The sequence below is a fragment of the Mytilus galloprovincialis genome, chromosome 10, assembly GCF_965363235.1.
Source record: "Mytilus galloprovincialis chromosome 10, xbMytGall1.hap1.1, whole genome shotgun sequence".
Lineage (NCBI taxonomy): Eukaryota > Metazoa > Mollusca > Bivalvia > Mytilida > Mytilidae > Mytilus > Mytilus galloprovincialis.
The window spans coordinates 3,696,527-3,721,942 of NC_134847.1; the positions used below are offsets into that span (position 1 = coordinate 3,696,527).

General features: G+C 31.3%; 1 protein-coding gene across 1 annotated transcript; it reads right to left on the minus strand.

Annotated features, from left to right (window-relative positions):
- Window positions 1-324: 324 nt before the first annotated feature.
- On the minus strand, window positions 325-23,464 carry LOC143049668 (protein inscuteable homolog). Its single transcript, XM_076223312.1, has 14 exons — window positions 23,312-23,464; window positions 19,579-19,652; window positions 18,273-18,436; window positions 15,773-15,836; window positions 11,841-11,964; window positions 10,909-10,961; window positions 10,338-10,452; window positions 9,975-10,088; window positions 9,044-9,169; window positions 7,609-7,780; window positions 6,954-7,129; window positions 4,458-4,683; window positions 3,264-3,340; window positions 325-2,378 (listed from the first exon to the last, which is right to left on the minus strand). Exons 2-14 carry the CDS (start codon window positions 19,611-19,613, stop codon window positions 2,247-2,249), a joined length of 1,578 nt encoding a protein of 525 aa, XP_076079427.1. The 5' UTR covers window positions 19,614-19,652; window positions 23,312-23,464; the 3' UTR covers window positions 325-2,246.
- Window positions 23,465-25,416: the final 1,952 nt, after the last annotated feature.

Here is a 25,416-nt window from a genome sequence, read left to right on the forward strand (position 1 = left end):
GAAGGTCACCAACAGGTCTTCAATGAAGCGAGAAATTCCCGCACCCGGAAGGTCCCACAGCTGGCCCGTAAACAAATATATACTAGTTCAGTGATAATGAACGCCATACTAGAACCAATTTTAGGATCTATGAGAATACGTACATGAAGGGTATAACTAAGCCCCTCCACTATGTCCGGGGCATAAAAGACTAGCACTGTCCAGATTCAAAAATTGATTGATTGATAGTTATTTACTTATAAACGTCAAATGACAAATGGTGCATGCTTGTTTATGACAATCTTATGGAAGAAAACAATACAAATCGAATGTTTTCATCAACAGCCCACTGTCTTTTGGGACAAGTAATATTTCATCTAGAAATACACTAAGATATTAGCTATTTCTAAAAAGTTCATAAGAAATTGGGGACAATGATATAACTATTTGCTGAAAGGTGTGCATCATTGTTACAACTATACAATTATAAAATAATATTGGAATGTTTATATCAGGTTCACAATCTTGTCAAAACTTATAAAAGATATATACACAACACAACATTACAAACTGAAATATACAAAACTAACAGCAACCAAACACATACAAAACACATACCAAAACACATACAAAACACATACTAAACACATACCAAAACAATAAATACTCAAAATACAATTGTATGAGAAAAAAAAATTAAAAAAAATAATCAGCACTTTTTATAAAATTTAGTACATTAATAGACCCATCATATAACACTACAAATCAATAACATGTTGTTTTGTTTTACCTGAAAACTGGATTTTGATATTGAAGGTATTTCCATAATCAACTAAAATAAGTACCCTTTGATTATTTACATTTTCAGAAAGACATATTGAGGCAACTTCTTGTTTTGAAAAAAAATAAATAAAAACTTGCAGGAAAATGTGTATAATGTATTCAGGTTTTTTTTTTATTGTATACAGAACACTACATATATAAATTCTTACAATTATCACAAAATGCTGACAATAAACAAAAAACATTAATGCTGTATTTTGATAAAATATATATATATATGTATTTATAACAATATAACAAATCATTAAATATTAGGTAATGCAAAATCAATACTTAATCTCTCAAAACAACTCAGTCTTTCTCTCAGTATTTGTTAAAACATTTTTACATAGATTTTGTTGATACCATTTGTTAAAACATTTTTTATATCCAATATTGCAATAAATAGATTTTGATAATATCATATTTGTTTAAAAAAAAAATAACTTCTTATATAAAAATAAAAAGACAGGAAATAACAGTATTTGATATGTAATGGGAGATAACTCATACTTTTTTTATATCCAATGTTGCAATAAATAGATTCTGATAATAGCATTTGTTAAAAAAAATTAAACAAAAAAAATTACAACTTCTTATATTCAAATAAAAAGACAGGAAATAAAAGTATTTGATTTGTCATAGGAGATAACTCATACTTTTATTTTCAATAAAAAAATTGAGGAACAAATAAGCTGTGTCCTCAATCAAAAATTAAATGTGTACATACAAATTCACTTGAAGACAAAAACTTCTTCATTGACATAACATCCCAAATATAAGTGTAAAATCAAAACTTAAAATCACAACCTGGTTTTTAAACAAATTATAACAAATCCTTACACTTTCTATAAACGAATTGTCAAAAACATCTATTTTTCTTTTTTCAGATATTTAATTATTTATTCCAACGACCTTGATATTCTTTTCAAATATATCTACTTTACAAATCTCTGCTGTACACATACCTGCCAACTTTTTAAAATCTCAATGAGGGATTATAAGAACAAGAGGATCTAATGCCCCTCTTTTATGAATAAGTGTTTTTAATCTACTACTAGATAATGTTTCAAAGAGTCTGTATGTGCTAAAATACACATTAACCCATTTGAATGCCTGTTTTTGAAGTAGATATAGGAAGATGTGGTGTGAGTGCCAATGAGACAACTCTCAATCCAAATAACAATTTAAAAAAGTAAACCATTATAGGTCAATGTACGGCCTTCAACAAGGAGCGTTTACTTTATGAAATAAAGAATTTCAAAATTCAGATCAACACCTCTCATGGGGGATATTCCCATAAATTGCGACCAGTGGCAGGTATGGCTCTACAGAGGTTATTATGATTCCCTTTGATTATCTGAGTAAAACTCGATTGTTGCATAAAACAATACCTAGCCTGAGAAGCAAATTTTTTTTTGGTTTAGCCTAATATTCAGATTTAATCATACAAAATTTTCATCAGTGTTTGTACAAATAAGAAATGAGTCCATAAGTCTTGGTTGAATCAGCTGATGATAGTCGACAGGGCTTATGTTGGTTGATTTATACTGGGAATTTATCTTCCTTAATGCTGCCTGTAAGAAAAACAAATAAAGTTAAGAATTACTTCAGAATTTATACAATCAGGCAAACATAACAAGGTCATATGATTCTGCCATTGCACTATTTAATTGTCACATGTGGAACAGGATCTGCTTATACTTTAGGCGGACCTAAAACAGTTTTTGGTTAGGTTCATAGTTTCTCAGTCTTTGTGTTTTGTATACTCTTGTTTAATTTTAGTCATTAGTTGTTTTTATTATGTCATTGTCAGTTTGTTTTCCACTTATGATAAGTTTGATTGTCCCTTTGGTATCTTTTATATATATATCCTTTAAGACAATAACACTTGGTTACCTCCATGTTAAAAGGTTAATTTTGTTGGCTGGATTCAAAATCTTAGAATTGGTGACAAATCTGTGTGTGAATTTTATGGTGTTATACATGTATATGTAGAAATCTATATATGTGAGATCAAGATATAATGTTCTTTAAAATTGTACAAAATCAATGACAGGGCTTACTTAATTTTGAAATTATTAACTTACCCAAATAATTTCCGAACAAGAAATTTTAATTTTGGGTTTTAAATGATTTTTGTAGTTGTGAAACAAGAATGTGTCCCAAGTACACGGATGCCCCACTCGCACTATCATTTTCTATGTTCAGTGGACTGTCAAATTAGGGTAAAACCTCTAATTTGGCATTAAATTAGAAAGATCATATCATAGGGAACATGTGTACTAAGTTTCAAGTCGATTGGACTTTAACTTCATCAAAAACTACCTTGACCAAAAACTTTAACCTGAAGCGTACGAACAGACAGATAAACGGATGAAAGAACGAATGAACAAACGGACGCACAGACCAGAAAACATAATGCCCTCTACTATCGTAATCGGGGCATAAAAATTACTTACTAAACAAGCCACGAGGACAGCTTCACTATTATTCCTCTCCTTAGCATATCTACACAGCTGTACAAGTCTGGGTATACCTGCAAAATAATTAAACATTATAAAATCAAGTTATTGTGCTATACAGTACACACAAGGAAATTCAGTCTGAAAATCACTTTTACTGTTGCGTACTTATTCACTGTGAATCATGGTGATTGGATATGACTTCTGATGACTATGCTCTGATTATTGACTTTTAGATGTATTTTCTATTGAATATTGAAAATCTGACATAAATTGTACATGTTAAAGGGCTGACTATGTAGTATGGTCTTTGCTCATTGTTGAAGGCCATACAGTAACCTATAAATGTTAATTTCTGTGTCATGTTGGTCTCTTGTGGAGAGTTGTCTCATTGGTAATCATACCACATCTTCTTTTTTATATTTACAATGCAATTTACCATATAATTAATATTTCAAAGGGCATAACTCTTTGAAGATTGGCACTGATTTTGAGACATTGCTGATGATAACCTCTGATATAAGTTTAATGCACAGCTGGTATTTCTATATCCCTCTGAAAGTTTCACATGGAGAATAAAAACCATCAGTCAAAAGCATTCACTGTTAAAAGTCACTAGCTAGAGTGACAGAGTGATATTTGAAATAATTTATACTTTGCGTGTACTGTACATCATGAAATGTATTTTGTTTCTAACATAATAGCATGAAGCAACAGCAGATACAATTCAACATGTGAGCTTCAGGATTTTTTAGTTGGTTACATTAAATCAGAATTATTGGAGAATGTTCATTGCTTATTTTTTTATACAAGTTTAGTTTTTTTACACAGCTTTCAGTTTAATCAGGTTTCACTGTATCTGTATAAATTCAGCTTCTTCTTCAATAGTTGTTTTAAGTCAAATTTTAATGTCTTCTTAATTGGGACACTTTTTGTTTAATGACAGATCTTTCAATAATTTTGTAAAATTAGTTCTTAACTTCGACAATTCACATATTGTGATTGATTTAAAACTCTTAACCACAGACCCAGGGGTCAAACAAAATTTCATAAACAATGAAAATTTATTCGCAAAAAAAAAAAAAATCCATTTTAAATCCAGATTTTTTCTTATGTCTGTCAAAGATATATATTTCTTTTCATTATTTTAAACTATTTTTTTTTCATATCTATTTCTCTTAAATTACAAACCTTCAGATGTACAAATAATTTTTCCAATTTCTTCTTCTCTACACATCCTTGTCAGAGCAATAGCAGCCTTTTGTTGTACCCGTTCACAAGCTGATATCTCTGAAGCTGATTTGTAATCAGCAGGACAAATACTCAATAGTTCTAAACACAAACTAATACCATTATTGTTTATTATACAAGGTCTACACATGTCTACTGCTACCATGTTAGCTAATACTGTCACAACCTACAAAACAAATGCAATGAGAGAACATTATAACTGGTGCATCTAATATGCATTATAAGAGGGAGAAGGGAAGAAATGGTGTGGGTGTGTGGGAACATGTAAGGCCACGCCAATTTGGTTTTTAGTTCTTCAGACAAAAGCTCCAAAAACAAGAGGCTCTCAAGAGCCTGAATCGCTCACCTTAATTCTTTTGGTTAAATCTCTCATCAATGATTATTTTGGCTTTTCAATTTATTTAAATGTTTTTTGGATCGTCCTATTTTCTTCAAAAGCCAAAAAAAAAAATCATTTTCTCCTATGTTCTATTTTAGCCATAGGAGCTATGTTTCTTGACATACATGGAAATAAAATATAAAATTTATACTAGATACTCTGAAACTCATTTAGCCTAAGTTTGGCTGAAATTGATACAGCAGTTTCAAAGGAGAAGACTTTTTAAAGTAAGTCAACATGATGAACAAATTGTGAAAAAAGTCTTTAAAGGGCAATAACTCCTTAAGGGGTCAATTGACAATTTTGGTCAAATTGACTTAATTGAAGATCTTACTTTGCTGAACATTATTCCTGTTTACAGTTTATTTCTATCTATAATTATATTCAAGATAATAAACAAAAACAGCAAAATTTCCTTAAAATTATCAATTCAGGGGCAGCAACCCAACAACAGGTTGTCTGATTCATCTGAAAATTTCAGGGCAGATAGAAATTGACCTGATAAACAATATTACCCAACGTCAGATTTGCTCTAAATGCTTTGGTTTTTGAGTTATAAGCCAAAAACTGCATTTTACCCCTATGTTCTATTTTTAGCAATGGCGACCATGTTTGTTGATAGATCATAACTTCGGATACAATTTACAAACTAGATACCCTAAGGAACATTCAGTTAAAGTTTGGAAGTATTTGGCCCAGTAGTTTCAGAGGAGAAGATTTTTGTAAAAGATTACTAAGATTTACGAAAAATGGTTAAAAATTGACTATAAAGGGCAATAACTCCTAAAGGGGTCAACTGACCATTTCCGTCATGTTGACTTATTTGTAAATCTTACTTTGCTGAACATTATTCCTGGTTACAGTTTATCTCTATCTATAATAATATTCAAGATAATAACCAAAAACAGCAAAATTTCCTTAAAATTACCAATTCAGGGGCAGCAACCCAACAACAGGTTGTCTGATTCATCTGAAAATTTCAGGGCAGATAGATCTTGACCTGATAAACAATATTACACCATGTCAGATTTGCTCTAAATGCTTTGGTTTTTGAGTTATAAGCCAAAAACTGCATTTGACCCCTATGTTCTATTTTTAGCAATGGCGACCATGTTTGTTGATAGATCATAATTTCGGATACAATTTACAAACTAGATACCCTAAGGAACATTCAATTAAAGTTTGGAAGTATTTGGCCCAGTAGTTTCAGAGGAGAAGATTTTTGTAAAAGATTACTAAGATTTACGAAAAATGGTTAAAAATTGACTATAAAGGGCAATAACTGCTAAAGGGGTCAACTGACCATTTCCGTCATGTTGACTTATTTGTAAATCTTACTTTGCTGAACATTATTCCTGTTTACAGTTTATCTCTATCTATAATAATATTCAAGATAATAACCAAAAACAGCAAAATTTCCTTAAAATTACCAATTCAGGGGCAGCAACCCAACAACGGGTTGTCTGATTCATCTGAAAATTTCAGGGCAGATAGATCTTGACCTGATAAACAATATTACCCCATGTCAGATTCGGGACAGGTGAGCTAAAAATGGGTCAAGCGAGCGAAATTTTTTTGATAGTATATATTTCTTGAAAATGAGTTTTGTTGAGGCGGGTGCTCTTAAAGTGGAGCAAGCGGTATAATTTTTTTTTTAAATTGTGCAATTTAGAATTGAGTTAAAATTGTATTTTCATGCATCCTTAGTTCATTAATTTGGACAAAAATTCTGCATACAAGACTATAAGATATTTTGGCAGTACTTATATATCCTGGTTGGGCCACAAAATTTAAAAAAAATTGTACCCAAATAATTATTATAAATCTAAAGAATTTAAAAAAAAATTATTTTAAAAACTTACAGAAAACATACAATGCAATGCTTGTAAAAAATTAACACTTTCAAATGACTGACAAAATAATTTGCAAAGGATGAATTAGAATAAAGTCCACCATAACAATTCATTTTAATCCCAATATTTACTCGAGTACTGATTCAATATGTATATGACAACCAATATTATGTTGCTAAATTCATCCAAACATGAACACTTTACCTGATCTTTGGCAAAGACAGAATTGGCAATAGGTGTACTGCATGCTTTGATTAGTATCCTTGGAGCTTCATACTGTGCTAAAATCTCACAACCAAGACTGTCCATAAATGTGATGTTGGCAATAGCTGCAGACGACAACAGAAATATTTCATAGGATTCTGTTGTACTGGCTAAACCTACAATCAAAATAGACTTGGAAAAAAAATGCATCAAAATTAACCGTTCAAATCATTCATTAGGAAATATTTAAATAAAGAAGGTAAATGAAAATAATATGTGATAAATTTAGTGCATTCATAGCATTTTTCTGGATTAAATTTCATCCGACACTCCATCCAAATCATTAAATTTAGCCAAGAGTGTATAAAAACCTGAATACAAGATGTGTTTTATGACAAAATAGGACATATAGGCCAAAAAGATTAACTTTAAAAAAAATATTAGAATTTGAGTAAATCAGTTTTATATGAAGCAGACAAAATTGTTCCAAGAAAACTACAACATAGATCAAAAATAATGATTTATAAATTTAAATAACTTCTTCTCATCAAGAAATTTCTCACTTCAAACCTTATATTGCCCAGACTAAATGATCGTATGTTGGATTTTGCTTAAAAAAAGCAAAAAAAGCAGAAAGACTGTTTATGGTCATTACCTAATAAGGACCTGAGTAAATCTTCCATATTGTCTACTAAGTCTGACATCTGTTGGTAATTTTCCAAACAAGGGGAGGTAATCTGTGCTATGACCCCAGCCACTTCACCTCTTACTTTCTCTCCGACTGTTGTATCACATAAAATCTCAATTAAAGTTTCTACTCCTCCCTCCTGAAATAACAGTAGAAATCATTTATGGTAAATTTAAAACTCTTAGACACAAATTAATAAGTAATAAAATAACAAAGATTAGAAATTATTTGTCAGAAGTTCTTTTTTTAAATATTGAGGTATATTTTTGCACTAACAAGAACAAATTCAGAAAATTTTGATCTACCTGAAACATTTTGGAAAGCTAGTAGTGATATACATCGGAGAAAAAAAATAAACCTGAACTTTAATTAAAACAAAGACAAGAAAGAATATATATATATATCTATTCTAAATGGGTGCAAATTAGGTATTATTATGTCAAATATTTTGGAATCAATACTTTTTATTTTGAGGGTCTTCAAATAAGTTGCCTGATTATGTAGTATATATATAAATGATTTCAGTGGTTTTGTGTTACAAACTGTATCAAAAGAATACAAAAGATACCAAAGGGACAGTCAAACTCAGAAATCTAAAATAAACTGACAACGCCATGGCTAAAAATGAAAAAGACAAACAGACAAACAGACAAACAATAGTACACATGACACAACATAGAAAACTCAAGAATAAACAACACAAACCCCACCAAAAACTAGCGGTGACCTCAGGTGCTCTGGAAGGGTAAGCAGATCCTGCTCCACATGTGGCACCCATCGTGTTGCTTATGTAACAAATCCGGTAAATAGTCTAATTCGGTAGGTCACATTCATGAAAGGGAAAGGGATTGTAGTTACGACGTAAGGAACATATCCGATATCATTTGTGAAACGGTTATTCCATAATGGTCAACCAACTCGTGATGGCTTCGGTAAAATTTACGAAGGAATGATTTCAACTTCACCATTTGGAACTCTTGGTTTAATAGCTTCATTGTGAGCAGTAACCCTCTATCAAGAAAATCATGATAGGAAATGCAAGCACGGGAATATCGTATCAATTGGGAAATATATCCCGTATGCAGGTGCTGCTAGAATTTTGCTACTTAGAAATGGAAAGTTCACAATTGGAAAGCTGACATCATCTCTTTTGTTGTAAAGTTTTGTTTTCAACCGACCCTCATTGTCAATTTCTAGATGTAAGTCAAGATATGAGGTTGACTTAAATGTATAAAATACTGAATGATACATTCAAATTAATTTTCATGGAATTTACATAAAAATTATAGTTTCCGTCTTTTAATTGTTGGAAATGTGGTTAATCATCAGTTCAAAATGTTTTACAGATGACTCATTTCACTCTTATGATTGGGTGGGAGAAATAAATTTACCAATATCTTACCTTTTCAATTTCAAATAAACTTTCAGCCACACATGAAATAGTAGCTAACGCTCTCAAAGCTTGACAATGAGCAAACTCTAATGACTCTGTCCGACAGATCTCTAATAGCGCTCGTACTCCACCTTCCTTAAAATTAAATTGTGAAGAAAAATCATTTTATAATTCAATTAGGAGAAATAAGTAAGTTTTTCATCTTGTTTTAAAAAACGTAATTCGTCTTCATCATGTTCATACATCTTTTTAGAAAAAAAACCCACTAAATTAACTTCACTTGATTCAATATATATAAAAAGCTTCTAAATCTGAAGTAATATCATATTGGTCATCCTTTCAAAAATGTAACTAGTATTGAAAGTTGAAACCTTCAGTTTTATATTACTGTAAATGATTGGGATATTGCTTCACACAATTTCAGTCTATTTTTGCACAAAACATAATTTTCTTCTTTACATCAAAAGAATATCAGATAATTTGTTTATTGACAATTTTTTTCAATAATGGCTTGATTTGACCATTTTTTAAAGAATATTTATTGGTCAAGGGGAGATAATCAGAATCTGAAGATGCTATAATGATCAATATAGAGTCAAATTCCAGGCGCGTGAATTGCACTGACATTTCATTTGTATGTATTTAAAATCTTTGAGAAGAATGATTCTATTCTGAACCTCATAATGTTTGTTACAATTTCAATATTACTTATTTATGATACATTATATGACTTTACCTTAGATTTACAGGAGTTATTTTTCTGCCAAGACTTTTTCTTTTCTTTTGGGTGAAAGTTGATAAAATAACCTTAGAACAGACTTTATTTTTGAAGAGTATATGGTGACCTCTCGATATTCATTTGCTTTTTTGTATTGCTTGATTGCTGTCTTATTGATGTTTACCCCACATCTTTCTGAATTTTCTTACTACTGAGGCATACCCTTGCAATAATATAACACATATGTTCTCCTTCCAGACCCAGAGTGACGATTGTTCTCATAGCTGTGGCCAGGGTTGGTGGTTCATTAGCCTCGTCCAATGTGATAATTATTTTCTACAAAATAAAAAGAAGTTATATACTGGATAAATTTTGAAAAAAGGTTGCAAGACTAAATTTTTGAAAAGAGTATTTAAAAAAAAAAGTATTTAAATTGTTTTGCTAATTATATTTTACCAAACAGACAAAGAAATCATATACATTTAAGTAAACAAACACTTTCATATATTTAACAATGTCTTAAATTTTTAATTGCAGTACATGTATTTGAATTTCATATGTACTGGTATATAAACTCCTTGTTACCTGCGTAAGATGTCCCAGTGATAGATCAACCATTCTACTGAAAGCTTGTCCAAGGAATGTAAGTTGATTAACAACAGGTATCCGAGATGGATTTTCATCTGATTTTGCTGCAGTACTGAAATAAACGCAAGTTTTTGTAGAAAGCTTTCATCAGTTTTACAAAAAAAAAATTGAATATTCTATAACATGAGCAGGGATTTTCAATCATTATTTTACCTACTGTAAGAATGTTCTTTGATAATTAAAGTTCTTATTATTCATTTGTAGGAAAAAAATACATTGCTTCATAGTCAAATCAGCTGTTGATGAACAGTACAAATTTTTATAGGTAGTAAATGATTCTTTCTAGTGTTTTATGCTTTGTTTCAACAAATGGATAATTCATTCTTTTTTATACAGGTTTGGTTTATAAAAATATGTGATAACTGAGAAATGTATATTTTTCACAAGACTTTTATATGAATGGGGAAGATTTTTGACATTTCAGCTGCATGTCTGTACCATAAATCCCATATTGACATCCTCCCCCTCCCCCCACCTCATGGGTAAACCAGCTGTAACAGAAAATTACCTTTCAACTAACTGGGCAAGCTTGGCACATTCTCCCATTACAACTTCTTGTTGCTAAAAAACATAAAGACAAATAAAATTAATAAACAGAAAAGAGGGTAATATGTTAATGAGACAATGACCAATTGACTGAAAACACCAATAGACTTCTAGAAGAGCAAGAAATGGTTTCATAAATGTAAATAGATACTGTCGATTCCTTTATTTAATTTTCGTGGGTATCAATATTCGTGAATTGCTGTGGATAATTGATTTCATATATGATTTTGCCAATCTCTGAATACAAAGCCTATTGAAAATATTTTATTCGTTGAACATTTGAATTTGTGGTTTATCAGTACCCACAAAACACATGAAAATTGGTTCCAAGGAATAATAATTATTTCAAAGTAGGCGACAATTCATTTTTACAGATACCTTTTATTCACATTTGTGCTTCAGTTGGTTTCTATGTGATATATATTTGTAATTTTTGTAATTTTGTTGGTTAATCTTAAGGGACGACATCAAAAGATCGATGTAGGATAAAAAACTTAAATAAAATAGTTTGGGGGTGGGGGGTCAACATTGCTGCAAGTTTTGTTTATCCAAAATCGATTTTACATATATCCCTATTGGTCAATCAATTTTTACCAAATTAAGTTAAGAGGGGGGTGTGGGGGTCAGTGAAAAAACTGTGAATTAAGTTTTTTGTCCTTCATTGAACTTTTGAAGTCGTCCCTAAAAGAGAATATCTTTTCCATATCTGAAGAAAGTTGCATTAAATAAATCACTTATAAAAATAATTAATATGTCTTTTACAATTTGTTAAAATGAAATTACCAAGACTCTAGTTTAAACTGTGAATACCAGGTAAGTTATATTTTTCTAACTGTAAAAAATTTGACATTACATTCTTGGTTAAATTAGCTCATTTAAGAATGCTTTCATTACCTCTAAAATATATGTTGGTGCATTTGGCATGGTTTCATTACATTCATGGATGAGTGATCGTATGTGACATGTGACTTGTATTGTGTAAGGGTAGACATTTTTCCACTTCTCACTGTTTACACTTCTGAAAAGACAAACAACTATTGATATACTGACCAGTTATACTATAAGAATTTAATTTTGGATGTAACGCGTCTTCTGATTGGCTGACGTTATTTTGTTATCAGCCCATAGACATAATTTAGTCATGTGACCGTGACGTCATCAACGTTTTTTCATGGTTTTCTACGGTTTAAAATGGAATTTAGAATTAAATTATAAGAAATGACGGTAATATTTTTTCTGTCTTCATAAAAAATGTGGTGCACACTGTTAAATTACCCACTACACGCGTTATTCAGTGTGTACTAAAGGAGTAGGTTCAGTAAGACCCCTTTTTGGCCCAAAAATATAGCAGTTTTACAAAATTGTTAAATTGTAAACTATAAGTTATTTATTGGACAGTAGAATGCTTCTGCTACATAGATATGGGCTGTTTTTGACAATAAAATGCACATATATCGGGTACCAGCACCATTAAGTCGTGCTAAATTACTGAAATCTTCACAATTCTAGCATTTTAGTTAAATTTTAGACGGTTTCCGTGTAAAACGAAAGTGGCCGCATTCGTGTTCATCCTTAATATTGAAATGTAAGTTGTATTTGATGATAATACATAACATATATAAAGGTTGAGGATGAACACAGATGCGGCCACTTTCATTTTTGACAAAAACAATCTGAAAAGTGACATATGTATATTTGGTAGATTTTGCATATTTGAGTTTGAATTGGGTCGTTTTTAATGACTAAATCAGTTAAAATCTTTCACAGAAACTTTGTGAATCAAATAAAATAGACACTTAAGTGTGTAAAAAGTGGTCATAATCTTTCGTCAGATGAACTTGAAATTTGAGGCCAAAATCGGCCCTTACCAGACCTACTCCTTTGTTATGTTATTTCTTCATAGACAGAAAAAATATTACAGTCATTCCTTAAAGAATATTCTTGTTTATAAAAACAGACGCAAAGAAAAAGTCATTAAAGAATGAATATATTTACTTGTCAGACTATATTTGGGTTCTTCTGTTCACTTTCTACATAAATGAATCATTCCATCTGCATGTATTATAGAGAGTTTAAAAATAAAATTCTAACTTAAAGTTTCCAAAGTATGGATCAATATATATAACATCACTCTTTAATCACATTTCACAATAGCAACATAATCTTTTTTTTATTACAGAAAAGTTGGAGATAATTCCTTACAGTCAATTTGTGATCTGGAAGTATTTAATAACATTTGGTTTTCATATTCAAAGAATATCCAATAATTTGTTCAATGATTCCTATTTCTACTTATACAGTAACATTAAAAAATGGTTTGATTAAGAATTATTCGAGTAATCTAATGGTCAAGGGGAGATAATTAAAATTTAAAAAGAAATAGTTTGTAACATGTTGTAATGATCAATACAGAGACATTTTGGTTATTGCGTTAATTTTGATCTAAGGTAAAATAAAATAAATTAAGAAATTCAAAATTGATACTTTAAGCTGGAAGAGTATTAGTTAAGGATCAAAATAAGCTAAAAATATTGATAGGTCATGGAGCTCCTTTTCGAGATATTGATTTATAAAATATGGTGGGAAAAGGTTGACTCAGACTTTTACCTTATATTTGCATTGGTATTATTTGAGTCTCAAATCAAAAGAAAGAAAATCAGGAATCTGCTGAAATTTTGTCAAATGATCTTTTAAGAGCTATTAAGTCTTAAAAGATGAATAGGTGTTATGGGGCAAAATATTTTACCTTGTATCATATGGAACCAGATGCTCCGCAGGGCGTAGCTTTATACGACCGCAGAGGTTGAACCCTGAACGGTTAGGGCAAGTATGGACACAACATTCAAGCTGGATTCAGCTCTAAATTTGGATTGTGATTAAATAGTTGACACAGCATAGGTTTCTGACACAGAATGAATGTGTTCTAATGAACTTAAAATTTTTGTTTCTCTTAGAGCAATTCACTATGCTGTTGAATATTAATCCTCTCAAAAAAATGTTTGAAGAAATTTTCTTTTTTATTTATGAAATTTCAAATGAGAAAAATTGAACCCAATTTTTTTAATCACATCCCCCTTTCCCTTATTCCAAAACTAATCTCAATTAAAATTTCTAATGGAGTTTGCAACAATAACTACTCATTTAAATACATCATAAAATATTAAGATGTAAAAAAACTGCTTGTTATCACTGAATGGTAAAGATTATTTGAATTTATCAGTTGGTAGTAAAAAGTGGATATACATTGTATATTGTATATAACAAAGATTTAAGTTGATTCTGGACAAAGAAAGATAACTCCAATTAAAAAAAAATCTTGCTATTGCACAATATTTTGCAATTAGATATTTCTTGCTTACTATTCTGGACAAAGAAAGATAACTCTAATTAAAAAAAAATTTGATATTTCACAATATTGTGCAATTAGATATTTCTTGCCATTGCGCAATACTGTGCAATTGAAAAGACTTGCTATTGCACAATACTTAATATAATAATTTTAGATCCTGATTTGGACCAACTTGAAAACTGGGCCCATAATAAAAAATCTAAGTACATTTTTGGATTCAGCATATCAAAGAACTTCAAGATTTCAATTTTTGTTAAAATCAGACTAAGTTTAATTTTGGACCCTTTGGACTTTAGTGTAGACCAATTTGAAAACAGGACCAAAAATGAAGAATCTACATACACAGTTAGATTTGGTATATCAAAGAACCCCATTTATTCAATTTTTGATGAAATCAAACAAAGTTTAATTTTGGACCCCGATTTGGACCAACTTGAAAACTGGGCCAATAATCAAGAATCTAAGTACATTTTTAGATTCAGCATATCAAAGAACCTAACTGATTCATTTTTTGTCAAAATCAAACTAAGTTTAATTTTGGACCCTTTGGACCTTAATGTAGACCAATTTGAAAACGGGACCAAAAGTTAAGAATCTACATACACAGTCATGACAGTTAGATTCAGCATATCAAAGAACCCCAATTATTCAATTTTGATGAAATCAAACAAAAGTTTAATTTTGGACCCTTTGGGCCCCTTATTATGTTGGGACCAAAACTCCCAAAATCAAACCCAACCTTTCTTTTATGGTCATAAACCTTGTGTTTAAATTTCATAGATTTCTATTTACTTATACTAACGTTATGGTGCGAAAACCAAGAAAAATGCTTATTTGGGTCCCTTTTTGGCCCCTAATTCCTAAACTGTTGGGACCTAAACTCCCAAAATCAATACCAACCTTCCTTTTGTAGTCATTAACATTGTGTTTAAATTTCATTGATTTCTATTTACTTAAACTAATGTTATTGTGCGAAAACCAAGAATAATGCTTATTTGGGCCCTTTTTTGGCCCCTAATTCCTAAACTGTTGAGACCAAAACTCCCAAAATTAATCCCAACCGTTTTTTTGTGGTCATAAACCTTGTGTCAAAATTTCATAGATTTCTATTAACTTAAACTAAAGTTATAGTGCGAAAACCAAGAAAATGCTTATTTGGGCCCTTTTTGGCCCCTAATTCCTAAAATGTTGGGACCAAAACTCCCAAAATCAATACCAACCTTCCTTTTGTGGTCATAAACCTTGTGTTAAAATTTCATAGATTTCCATTCACTTTTACTAAAGTTAGAGTGCGAAAACTAAAAGTATTCGGACGCCGGACGACGACGACGACGACGACGACGCCAACGTGATAGCAATATACGACGAAAATTTTTTCAAAATTTGCGGTCGTATAAAAACACCAAGGAGTGCGAACATTTGGCACTTATTCCAAAACCTCACCCAAGTACATCCTTAAAATGAGAAATTAACTTACTTGTATAACTTAGAGAATTCACCACTGATTAAATGAGATTCATTACGTATTGTGTTAATTGCACCTGAAACAAAAAAATTTAACTAATATCATACATGTCAAAAAAAATAAATGACATTCTTTTTCTATAATTTTTTTTTGCACATAAAAAATACTGGAAGACTTAATGAAAACTAGTTTTATCCAACCACACTCTGTAACATGTCTGTAACATCTTGGTCTATCCGAACCATATATTTGTTAGTAAGTATTTTTCTATTTCAAGGAATCAGTGTTGGTTTGGTCTTTTGTACTGTCTATTTTTTGGGGCTAATTCTTGTTTTATCTTCTCAATTTTTATCTATGGGATTCCTGTTGACTCATCTTTAGTTTATGAGCAAACTATTTTAATAATTTCTTTTTGGTCAGACTGTTGGCTGTCTTTTTTGAACTTATGAATTTGATATAGATCTTTTTTCATGGATGATGGTGATAATGGATCTCTGTTAAATATCCAGCAACTTCTCCACTAAAGGCAAACATGCTACCATGAAGCCATGGAGTCAGATTTTTCATGGAAATGTTCTGTTACCTTAAAGACTAAAAATGCATAAAGCTCGTGAAAACATGAAATAAATATGTCAATAAATATCAAGCATTTTAAATCATAGAAATATATTTGGATATGGACAATGATGGAGAGATGTTTATTAAAAATCACGAAGACAGCAACACAAAAAAAATATTTAACCAAAAAAAAGTATGTTAACCATGAATATAGGTTAAACTACTTAACCAGAGAAAATTTATATTCTAATTCTTTACTATGTATGTTATTACTACCACTGGGTTGATGACAGCTCTGCTGGTGGACTGATAGTCCCAGAGGGTATCACCAGTCGAGGAGCCAGTACTTTCATACTCGCAGGGAAATTCAGATTTAGTTATTAAAAATTTGCTGTTAAAACATTTTGGAAATTGTATTATAATTTTTATAACTAAGGAATGTATCAAAGCTCTGATTCCTTGCCAATTTTTGTCCTTTTTGGTTTATAGCTCTTCATATTTTTAATAAGCTTTGGATTTTCAAATATTTTGACTAGAGCATCACTGAAGAGACATTGTATGTAGAAATGTGCATCTGGTGCAGAAAAATTACTAACGTTTATGTTATTACTTTTCTCTCACTAAGTTTACCATGGTTACTTGAATGAAATAAAATTTGAATTATAACCTAGATAAATATCATTGGCAAAGGAATGAATATTGGGATTAATTGTGACTTAATAATTAATACTACTACAATTTAAAATCAATATAAAAATTCTCAAGTATGAACAATATGTAGGAGTTGTATAATCACATGGCACATGTATATTTTGTGATGGTTAATTATGTAAATCAACACTTTATCCTTATCCTCTTACAAACATACTTCTGCAACAATCTATTGTGTAAATTAACACTTTATCCTAATCCATATATAAACCAACCCATAAGTTACATATGAATCAGAAGCTTCTATTATTAATCATAAAAAAATGTTTATATCATTAGTATGATATATAATCTATTAAAATATTTAATTTTAATCAATACACTTTATGCAATTTGAATTTGAATTTATTCACCACACAATATATATTGACAACGAATCATTGCACCAATTAAACAATAAAACACTTATAAACTAAAGGGGAATCTAATGAGGATGGCAAATTTATGTGGTAGCTATCAATTTTTTTTTTTATATATATCAAAATATTTACAGATGCTATCCCAAGTTTGAACATCTGTTTGACAGATGACAGAGACATGTTGAATTGTCAAACTTTATTCCTTTTTCTTGTCCTTCAAATGATAAGACACCACCAAATTAGACTTGTCATCTAACTTGTACTTAAACAAGAAACAAAAAGACACATTAAGCTGAGCAGGATCTGCAAACCCATCAGGAGCTAATGAGATAACAAGTGATTTTAGTAGGGGTTTTTGTGCATCTTTTGCTTATTTTTGTTTTGTTTTTTTGCCATTGCAATGTCAGTGTGTCTGCAACTTATGAGTTTGAATATCCCTTTGGTATTCTGGCTCTCTTTTTATTTTGTGTCTTTCTGTCATACCGATCATGTTGATGTATTCTCGCTATCACCTTTCATTCCAAAATTAATGGAAAACAGTCATAATCACAAAGAAACTTACGACTAAGATTGATCATAAGTACAGTACAGCCTGTGACATTCTCTTAATAATGTCCACCCTCTTGCATGGTCAACATCCAATGGTGGCCATTTATTGGGGTATTCAATCTTGAGATGTTGGCCATTTATTGGGGTCATAAAACATGGGTTGATGTTTTATCTAATAAGGTTACCTGTTGTAATCAATCAGGGTTGAAGTTTGTTGAAGAAAAAAAATGTATACTGAATTGTCAATGACTTACGATCAATCTTAGTTGTAAGTATTTTTGTGAAACCGACTCCTGGTATTTAGTAATAGTTTAATAATAAATATGACAACATACTTCTAATAGCTGCTGAGTTGATGGCATATTTATCCATATGTTTGAGGATAGATTTTCCCTGTAAGACTGACATACACTCCATCTCTACGGCCCCTTGTATATCTAATAGCCATTGGTCCACTGGATCTATTATTAAAGAGTGTCTCATAGTGTTTGGTGCTGGACTGAAATATATAAAATTTTTATAGTAAAGTTAATAAATACATCTGTATATTTTTCAAAATATCCCTTCAAGGGTTAAAATAAAAAGAAAATGTGTTGATATACTTTTTGATATATGTTTTAAAGATGAAACCCCAGACTTTCATGACTATTCAAACTCACTGCAAAAAAACCCAAAGTAAGTCAGAAAAACAGTACACTGAACAAGAGGCTGTCAGAGCAACAGCAAACCTGATTTCTTCACATTTGATGGGGTTCAGGCATTTTTCAATACCACAAGGACCATAACTCCTTAACAGTGAGAGTGAAAAAATATTTAACTTGACCTCCATTTTGTCATCAGGAACAACATGTAATAATTTGAAAAGCTTTGGTTGATTGGTTCATGAATGGAAACCCTGCTGGAAACCCCATTCATCAATCTTTCAAGAACCATAACTCCTGAACTGTGAAAGTGAAAATCATCAATACCAAATTTGACCTCCATTTTGTCACCAGTAAAAATATATTCAAATTTGAAACGCTTTGGTTGAATGGTTCATGAGTAAATGCACCAACAATGTTTGGCATCCACCCCCCATCCAGATAGATGCCTGTCCATTGTACATCCCAAATCAAAATTATAAAATCAATATTATAACAGATTTTACTTTGTAAATCAGGTCAAAATGAGGGTTAAAATCAAAAAACAAATTATTTTCCATTTTTTATGATTAAAAATCTTTTGTTTATAAAGAACATGACACTGAAGAGTTTTAATTTACATATATGTCCAAGTTTTGTCATATTCCAAAATATTTGAACAATATTGATTACAAAAAAAACTTAACTGTGTTAACTTTGGTAACACCACACATTAATGAATCACTGAGTCTCTCTTTAGCAAGTTTCATCAGAGACATTAAAACAGGTAGAGTGACATGTCTTATAGACAAGTTTAAAGTTTGGCTCCGTGTGTCGGTTTAGTACAAAGTAGACTTCATTTTCATGTCATCATATTCTCCTCACATTTAATTTTCCATTTTCCATAAAACAGTCATCTCAATTACATATGTCATGCATGTAACCATAAAATTCTGACAAAATATAAAAATATAATTTGTCATTTATTGTTTATGTTAACATTATGAATACAGTTTTTTACCTTTTACTCTGTTTATACTTGCTGTGTCGAAGCATTATTCACACCATTTTAAAAGTTTGTTGTCATGGTTGTCACTGAAAAAGATATGAAACATGCATCTTAAATTTTATTTAAATTTAACATAAGACATTAAAGAAATTTCAGGGTACATGTATTTTTCATATATTATAAAGGATTAATAAAAGGCATTGTTTAAATTATAATGCATTCAGAATGAATCATTATGATTCTGCTGTGTAAACTCAGCATGGTTAAAATTAAACCAAATAAATTGATTGGTGTTTAATGCCACTTTCAGTACTATAAACTATTTCGTGACTGTCAGTTTAAATTGATGAAAGAAGCCAGATTGTCTGGAGAGAAGTTTAACCACTACATTTTATATTGGTGAAAGAAGCCAGATTGTCAGGAGTGAAGTTTAACCACTACATTTTATATTGGTGAAAGAAGCCAGATTGTCTGGAGAGAAGTTTAACCACTACATTTTATATTGGTGAAAGAAGCCAGATTGTCAGGAGAGAAGTTTAACCACTACATTTTATATTGGTGAAAGAAGCCAGATTGTCGGGAGAGAAGTTTAACCACTACATTTTATATTGGTGAAAGAAGCCAGATTGTCTGGAGAGAAGTTTAACCACTACATTTTATATTGGTGAAAGAAGCCAGATTGTCTGGAGAGAAGTTTAACCACTACATTTTATATTGGTGAAAGAAGCCAGATTGTCTGGAGAGAAGTTTATCCACTACATTTTATATTGGTGAAAGAAACCAGATTGTCTGGAGAGAAGTTTAACCACTACATTTTATATTGGTGAAAGAAGCCAGATTGTCAGGAGAGAAGTTAAACCACTACATTTTATATTGGTGAAAGAAGCCAGATTGTCTGGAGAGAAGTTTAACCACTACATTTTATATTGGTGAAAGAAGCCAGATTGTCTGGAGAGAATATTAACCACTTCATTTTATATTGGTGAAAGAAGCCAGATTGTCTGGAGAGACGTTTAACCACTACATTTTATATTGGTGAAAGAAGCCAGATTGTCAGGAGAGACGTTTAACCACTACATTTTATATTGGTGAAAGAAGCCATATTGTCTGGAGAGAAGTTTAACCACTACATTTTATATTGGTGAAAGAAGCCAGATTGTCTGGAGAGAATATTAACCACTACATTTCATATTGGTGAAAGAAGCCAGATTGTCAGGAGAGAAGTTTAACCACTACATTTTATATTGGTGAAAGAAGCCAGATTGTCTGGAGAGAAGTTTAACCACTACATTTTTATATTGGTGAAAGAAGCCAGATTGTCTGGAGAGAAGTTTAACCACTACATTTTATATTGGTGAAAGAAGCCAGATTGTCAGGAGAGAAGTTTAACCACTACATTTCATATTGGTGAAAGAAGCCAGATTGTCTGGAGAGAAGTTTAACCACTACATTTTATATTGGTGAAAGAAGCCAGATTGTCAGGAGAGAAGTTTAACCACTACATTTTATATTGGTGAAAGAAGCCAGATTGTCTGGAGAGAAGTTTAACCACTACATTTTATATTGGTGAAAGAAGCCAGATTGTCAGGAGAGATGTTTAACCACTACATTTCATATTGGTGAAAGAGGCCAGATTGTCAGGAGAGAAGTTTAACCACTACATTTCATATTGGTGAAAGAAGCCAGCTTGTCAGGAGAGAAGTTTAACCACTACATTTCATATTGGTGAAAGAAGCCAGATTGTCTGGAGAGAAGTTTAACCACTACATTTTATATTGGTGAAAGAAGCCAGATTGTTAGGAGAGAAGTTTAACCACTACATTATATATTAGTTTGAATAACCCTAAGAAGATGGTCTACAGAGTTTGATGAATCAATGTACATGTACATTTCTATGCTGCTTAAGCATGTTTAAGCCAAGGATTTGTATGGTAAGACTCAAAATCTGTGCTTACGGGGTAAGCATTTATAATAAAAAGTCTATATAAAGAACATATATATACATTAAATTTATCATAAACTTTTAGCAAATATGGCCGTATTTACACCAAAAAAATATCCCTCTGAGTACAGACAAGCCTGTGCACTAGGAAAAGGTTTGGAGAATGTCTGGACCTAGATACATGTATTTAAAATTAAAATGCATTTTGAGTTTAAGAATATTAAAAAACTTCCCAGAATATTGCTATTAATTTTTTACATTTCTGCAGAAGGTGCTAAAACAAACTAAGTTGAAAGAGAAGTTTAAGAACATCCCCTCATTTTATTAATGTTGCGAGTTAAATTGATTTAAATAGACAAAAGTGCAAGACATGTACATGTACACAAATGTAGATGAACCCCTGCAAACAATATGTGATTTAAACTGTACATGTATAACCATTGATTACTGAGTTAACGTTGACTGAATCAAATGAAATTTGTGTGTTAGTTTATTTTCCTAAGTTCTGCAAACTGGAAAAGTGTAATATATGCAATGTATACATGTACATGTATATATATATCATGGTATATGCATAACTTAATCCAAGTAAGTTTTTAATTCTTCTTCTTCCTGGCTAAAGACTGGATTCTTTTATAGAATGGTATAAGACCACTAGACGGAGAATGAGACATTTCTGTCATCTTTATAGATTTACCTTGATTCAAATGGATTTCAAATTGAACTGGCCAATTACATGAATTTTCATTTTTAGAAAAGCACTCGCTTGGGTTTTTATATTCACATAATTTGTTGGGCCAATGGCCGATTTAGTGCACCCTAAACTATATAGTACTAGAAGCATCCATGTATTTGTATTTTTTTTTGTTTTTTGGCCATTTCAGCATACATGGCATTAGTCGAAATGATTATGACGTCTGGCAAGGCTATTTTAAATTTTTTCTGGGACGTCCCAGAAAAAAATTAAAAAAGCCTTGCCAGACGTCATAATTATTTGGACTAACATGGCATATGTTCAGTTTGTTTTTGATTTATGTGTTTGAATAATAATAAATTGCAAAATTGCAAATGGAAATGGGGAATACGTCAGGGAGACAGCAACTCGACCAAAGCGCAGACAACAGCCAAGGGCCACCATGGGTCTTCAATGCAGCTTAAATCTCCCCCGCCCAGATGCATACTTCAGCTGGCCCCTAAACAAAATGTATGCTAGTTAAATGATAATGGACCTCGTACTAAACTCTGAAATATACACAAGAAACTAAAATTAAAAATCATACAAGACTAACAAAGGTCAGAGGCTCCTGACTTGGGACTGGTGCATTTTGGCAGGGTTAAAACATGTTTTTTATTTTTATCTCAACCCTCCCCCTAAACATTGCTAAAAGCCTTTGTATCTTTAGTCTCTATTTTAAAGAAATGTCATTTAGGGTAATTTTAATAAATATAGTATTCTTCTTCATTGGCGGATCCAGGGGGTGGTATGGGGGTTGGAATCCCCCCCCCCTTTTTTCGGTCGATCAATGCATTTGAATGGGAACATGTAGTTGGAACAACCCCCTTTTGTCCTGGGTTGGGAACCCCTTTTTTAAATGGCTGGATCCGCCACTGTTCTTGTACACACACATGGCATGAAAATCTTTATTTTTTGTAAGATGATACAAATGTTTCCTTGTTCTTGAAGGAAATTATACTTCCTCCTTATGAAAACTTTTTGTACCCGAAATCCATGATTTCTTACGCAACAAAGAGCACATTTCTTAAATATGTACTAATTCAATTGAAAAATTAGAATATACTCACTCATCCTCGTGTATTAATCCCCAAAATATGTCTACTATTTACAAAATTTGATCCGATTTTCTTCACGTTTCACTGGTTTCCACATAAACAAATGATGTTACGGTAAAGTGAAGATTTTATGTAAAATTGTTTACGTTAACTTTTAATGTTAGAAATGAAAAAAATACTTAAAATGTAACATTTTCTGAATGTATGTGGTTTAAGAATTCTTTAAAAGCATTCAAATTATGTGAAACATGAGTGTGACATAACTTACAATCGTAAAACATATTTCGACAAGTTTGGATATGTGATACAATAACGGATTGTCCCTACAGAGAACCGTATGAAGACTGACAAGATACACCATATATATTTTAAAACAACAACGCATCGCGAAGAACAAAAGTGCACATATTTGAAATATCATATAATCCATAGAAACACATGGTAAATATAAAAGAATTAAAACTGAGTTATTATATATCAAATTGATCTGTAATAAATTGTATAAATATATGTTGTGATACACATGTCACTATAGTAAATAATTACTTACTTACTTAATTAATATTTTGTTCTGAAAGAATTACAGGATCTTGAACCGTATCGGGTCCGTTCGCTCCCAAAACCCATTCCCACCCTACACATTCTACCCTTCCCAAGGCTATTTTTATTCAAATACTAGTTACATTAGATGTTTTTTTTTTTAGATGTGTGTATGTCTCTAGTATTATTTTGTCTTACTATCTATGGATAGTGAGTTTTCTGCTGTCCTTCATATCTGATTTGTTATCATTTACTAGCTTTTAATAGCAAAGCTTCAATTTTGATATTTGCTCTCTTACAGTTTTAGTTATCACTTCTTTCGTCAATCAGCAACGGAAAAATATCATCACGCTGATGCTGTGTCACCATAAGGTAAGGAATAACTCTTCAATGCATCCAAATCCATACCTGTATCTTCCAACACGTGAAATCTATAATATTGACTATTATTATAAAAGGGGTTCTCCTTTACGAATTTAGATTTTTTATTGTCAAAGTTTTTGCTACATTTCATTAAAAGTTTACCCAAAGTGAGAGCCATAATATGCCAAAAAGTATTAATATAAACATGGAACTCCAAGGAATTGAAATTCAAAAAGGGGTCGGAAGTTTATAAACATGTCAAAAGCAAGAATGTATCCATAGTACACGGATGCCCCACTCGCACTATCATTTTCCATGTTCAGTGGACCCTGCAATTGGGATCAAAACTTTAATTTGGAATTAAAATTAGAAAGATCATATCATAGGGAACAATTGTGTACTAAGTTTCAAGTTGATGTGACTTCAACTTCATCAAAAACTACCTTGACCAAAAACTTTAATATGAAGCGGGACGAACGGACGGACGAATGAACGGACGAACGGACCCGCAGACCAGAAAATATAAAGCCCCTCTACTATCGTAGACGAACAGTCATTATAACTGCATTCTTCGGTAACTCTGCATGATACTGGTTTATGATTTATAACATTGCTTTGAAAATTTTGTACATGAGTATTTATAGCTGCAATTTAGTAGAATGATTGTTCTAAATTGTATTACTGAAAAGATTTGTATTCGAATTGTGTATAGATACTGTAAATGAACAATATGATTTTGAGTGACGGAGGGAGTACCAACACTATCATGATATAAACAGAGTATCGTTCAACATATGAAAGACTATGACTGTTTCTCTACAAAGGCCGGGTTATTATTTTTAGATATACAGAGGTCAGGTCATGGACGCCAGTGTGAAAGATCATTTAGATGACTTGAAAAAACACATAGGTCTATATATTATCTCATAAAACATTCACTCTTACATAGCTACTGTTTCCTGCTTGTGATCTAAATTCGTAGCTATTTTGATTTTAATGAGAGAGAGAGAAAATGAGAACAATACGTTGAATAATTCTTACGTCTGAAGCGTTTTTTCTGGATTTACCTAAATCGGGAAATCTCAAAGCCGAATATTTGAAAACCATGAATTTATAATTTACAACCTAAACTGTTGAAGAGCTATATGACCAAACAGGACCTAGTACAATATAAATGTCTACGCCATGTTGTCTCATCTGGAAAATATATATTG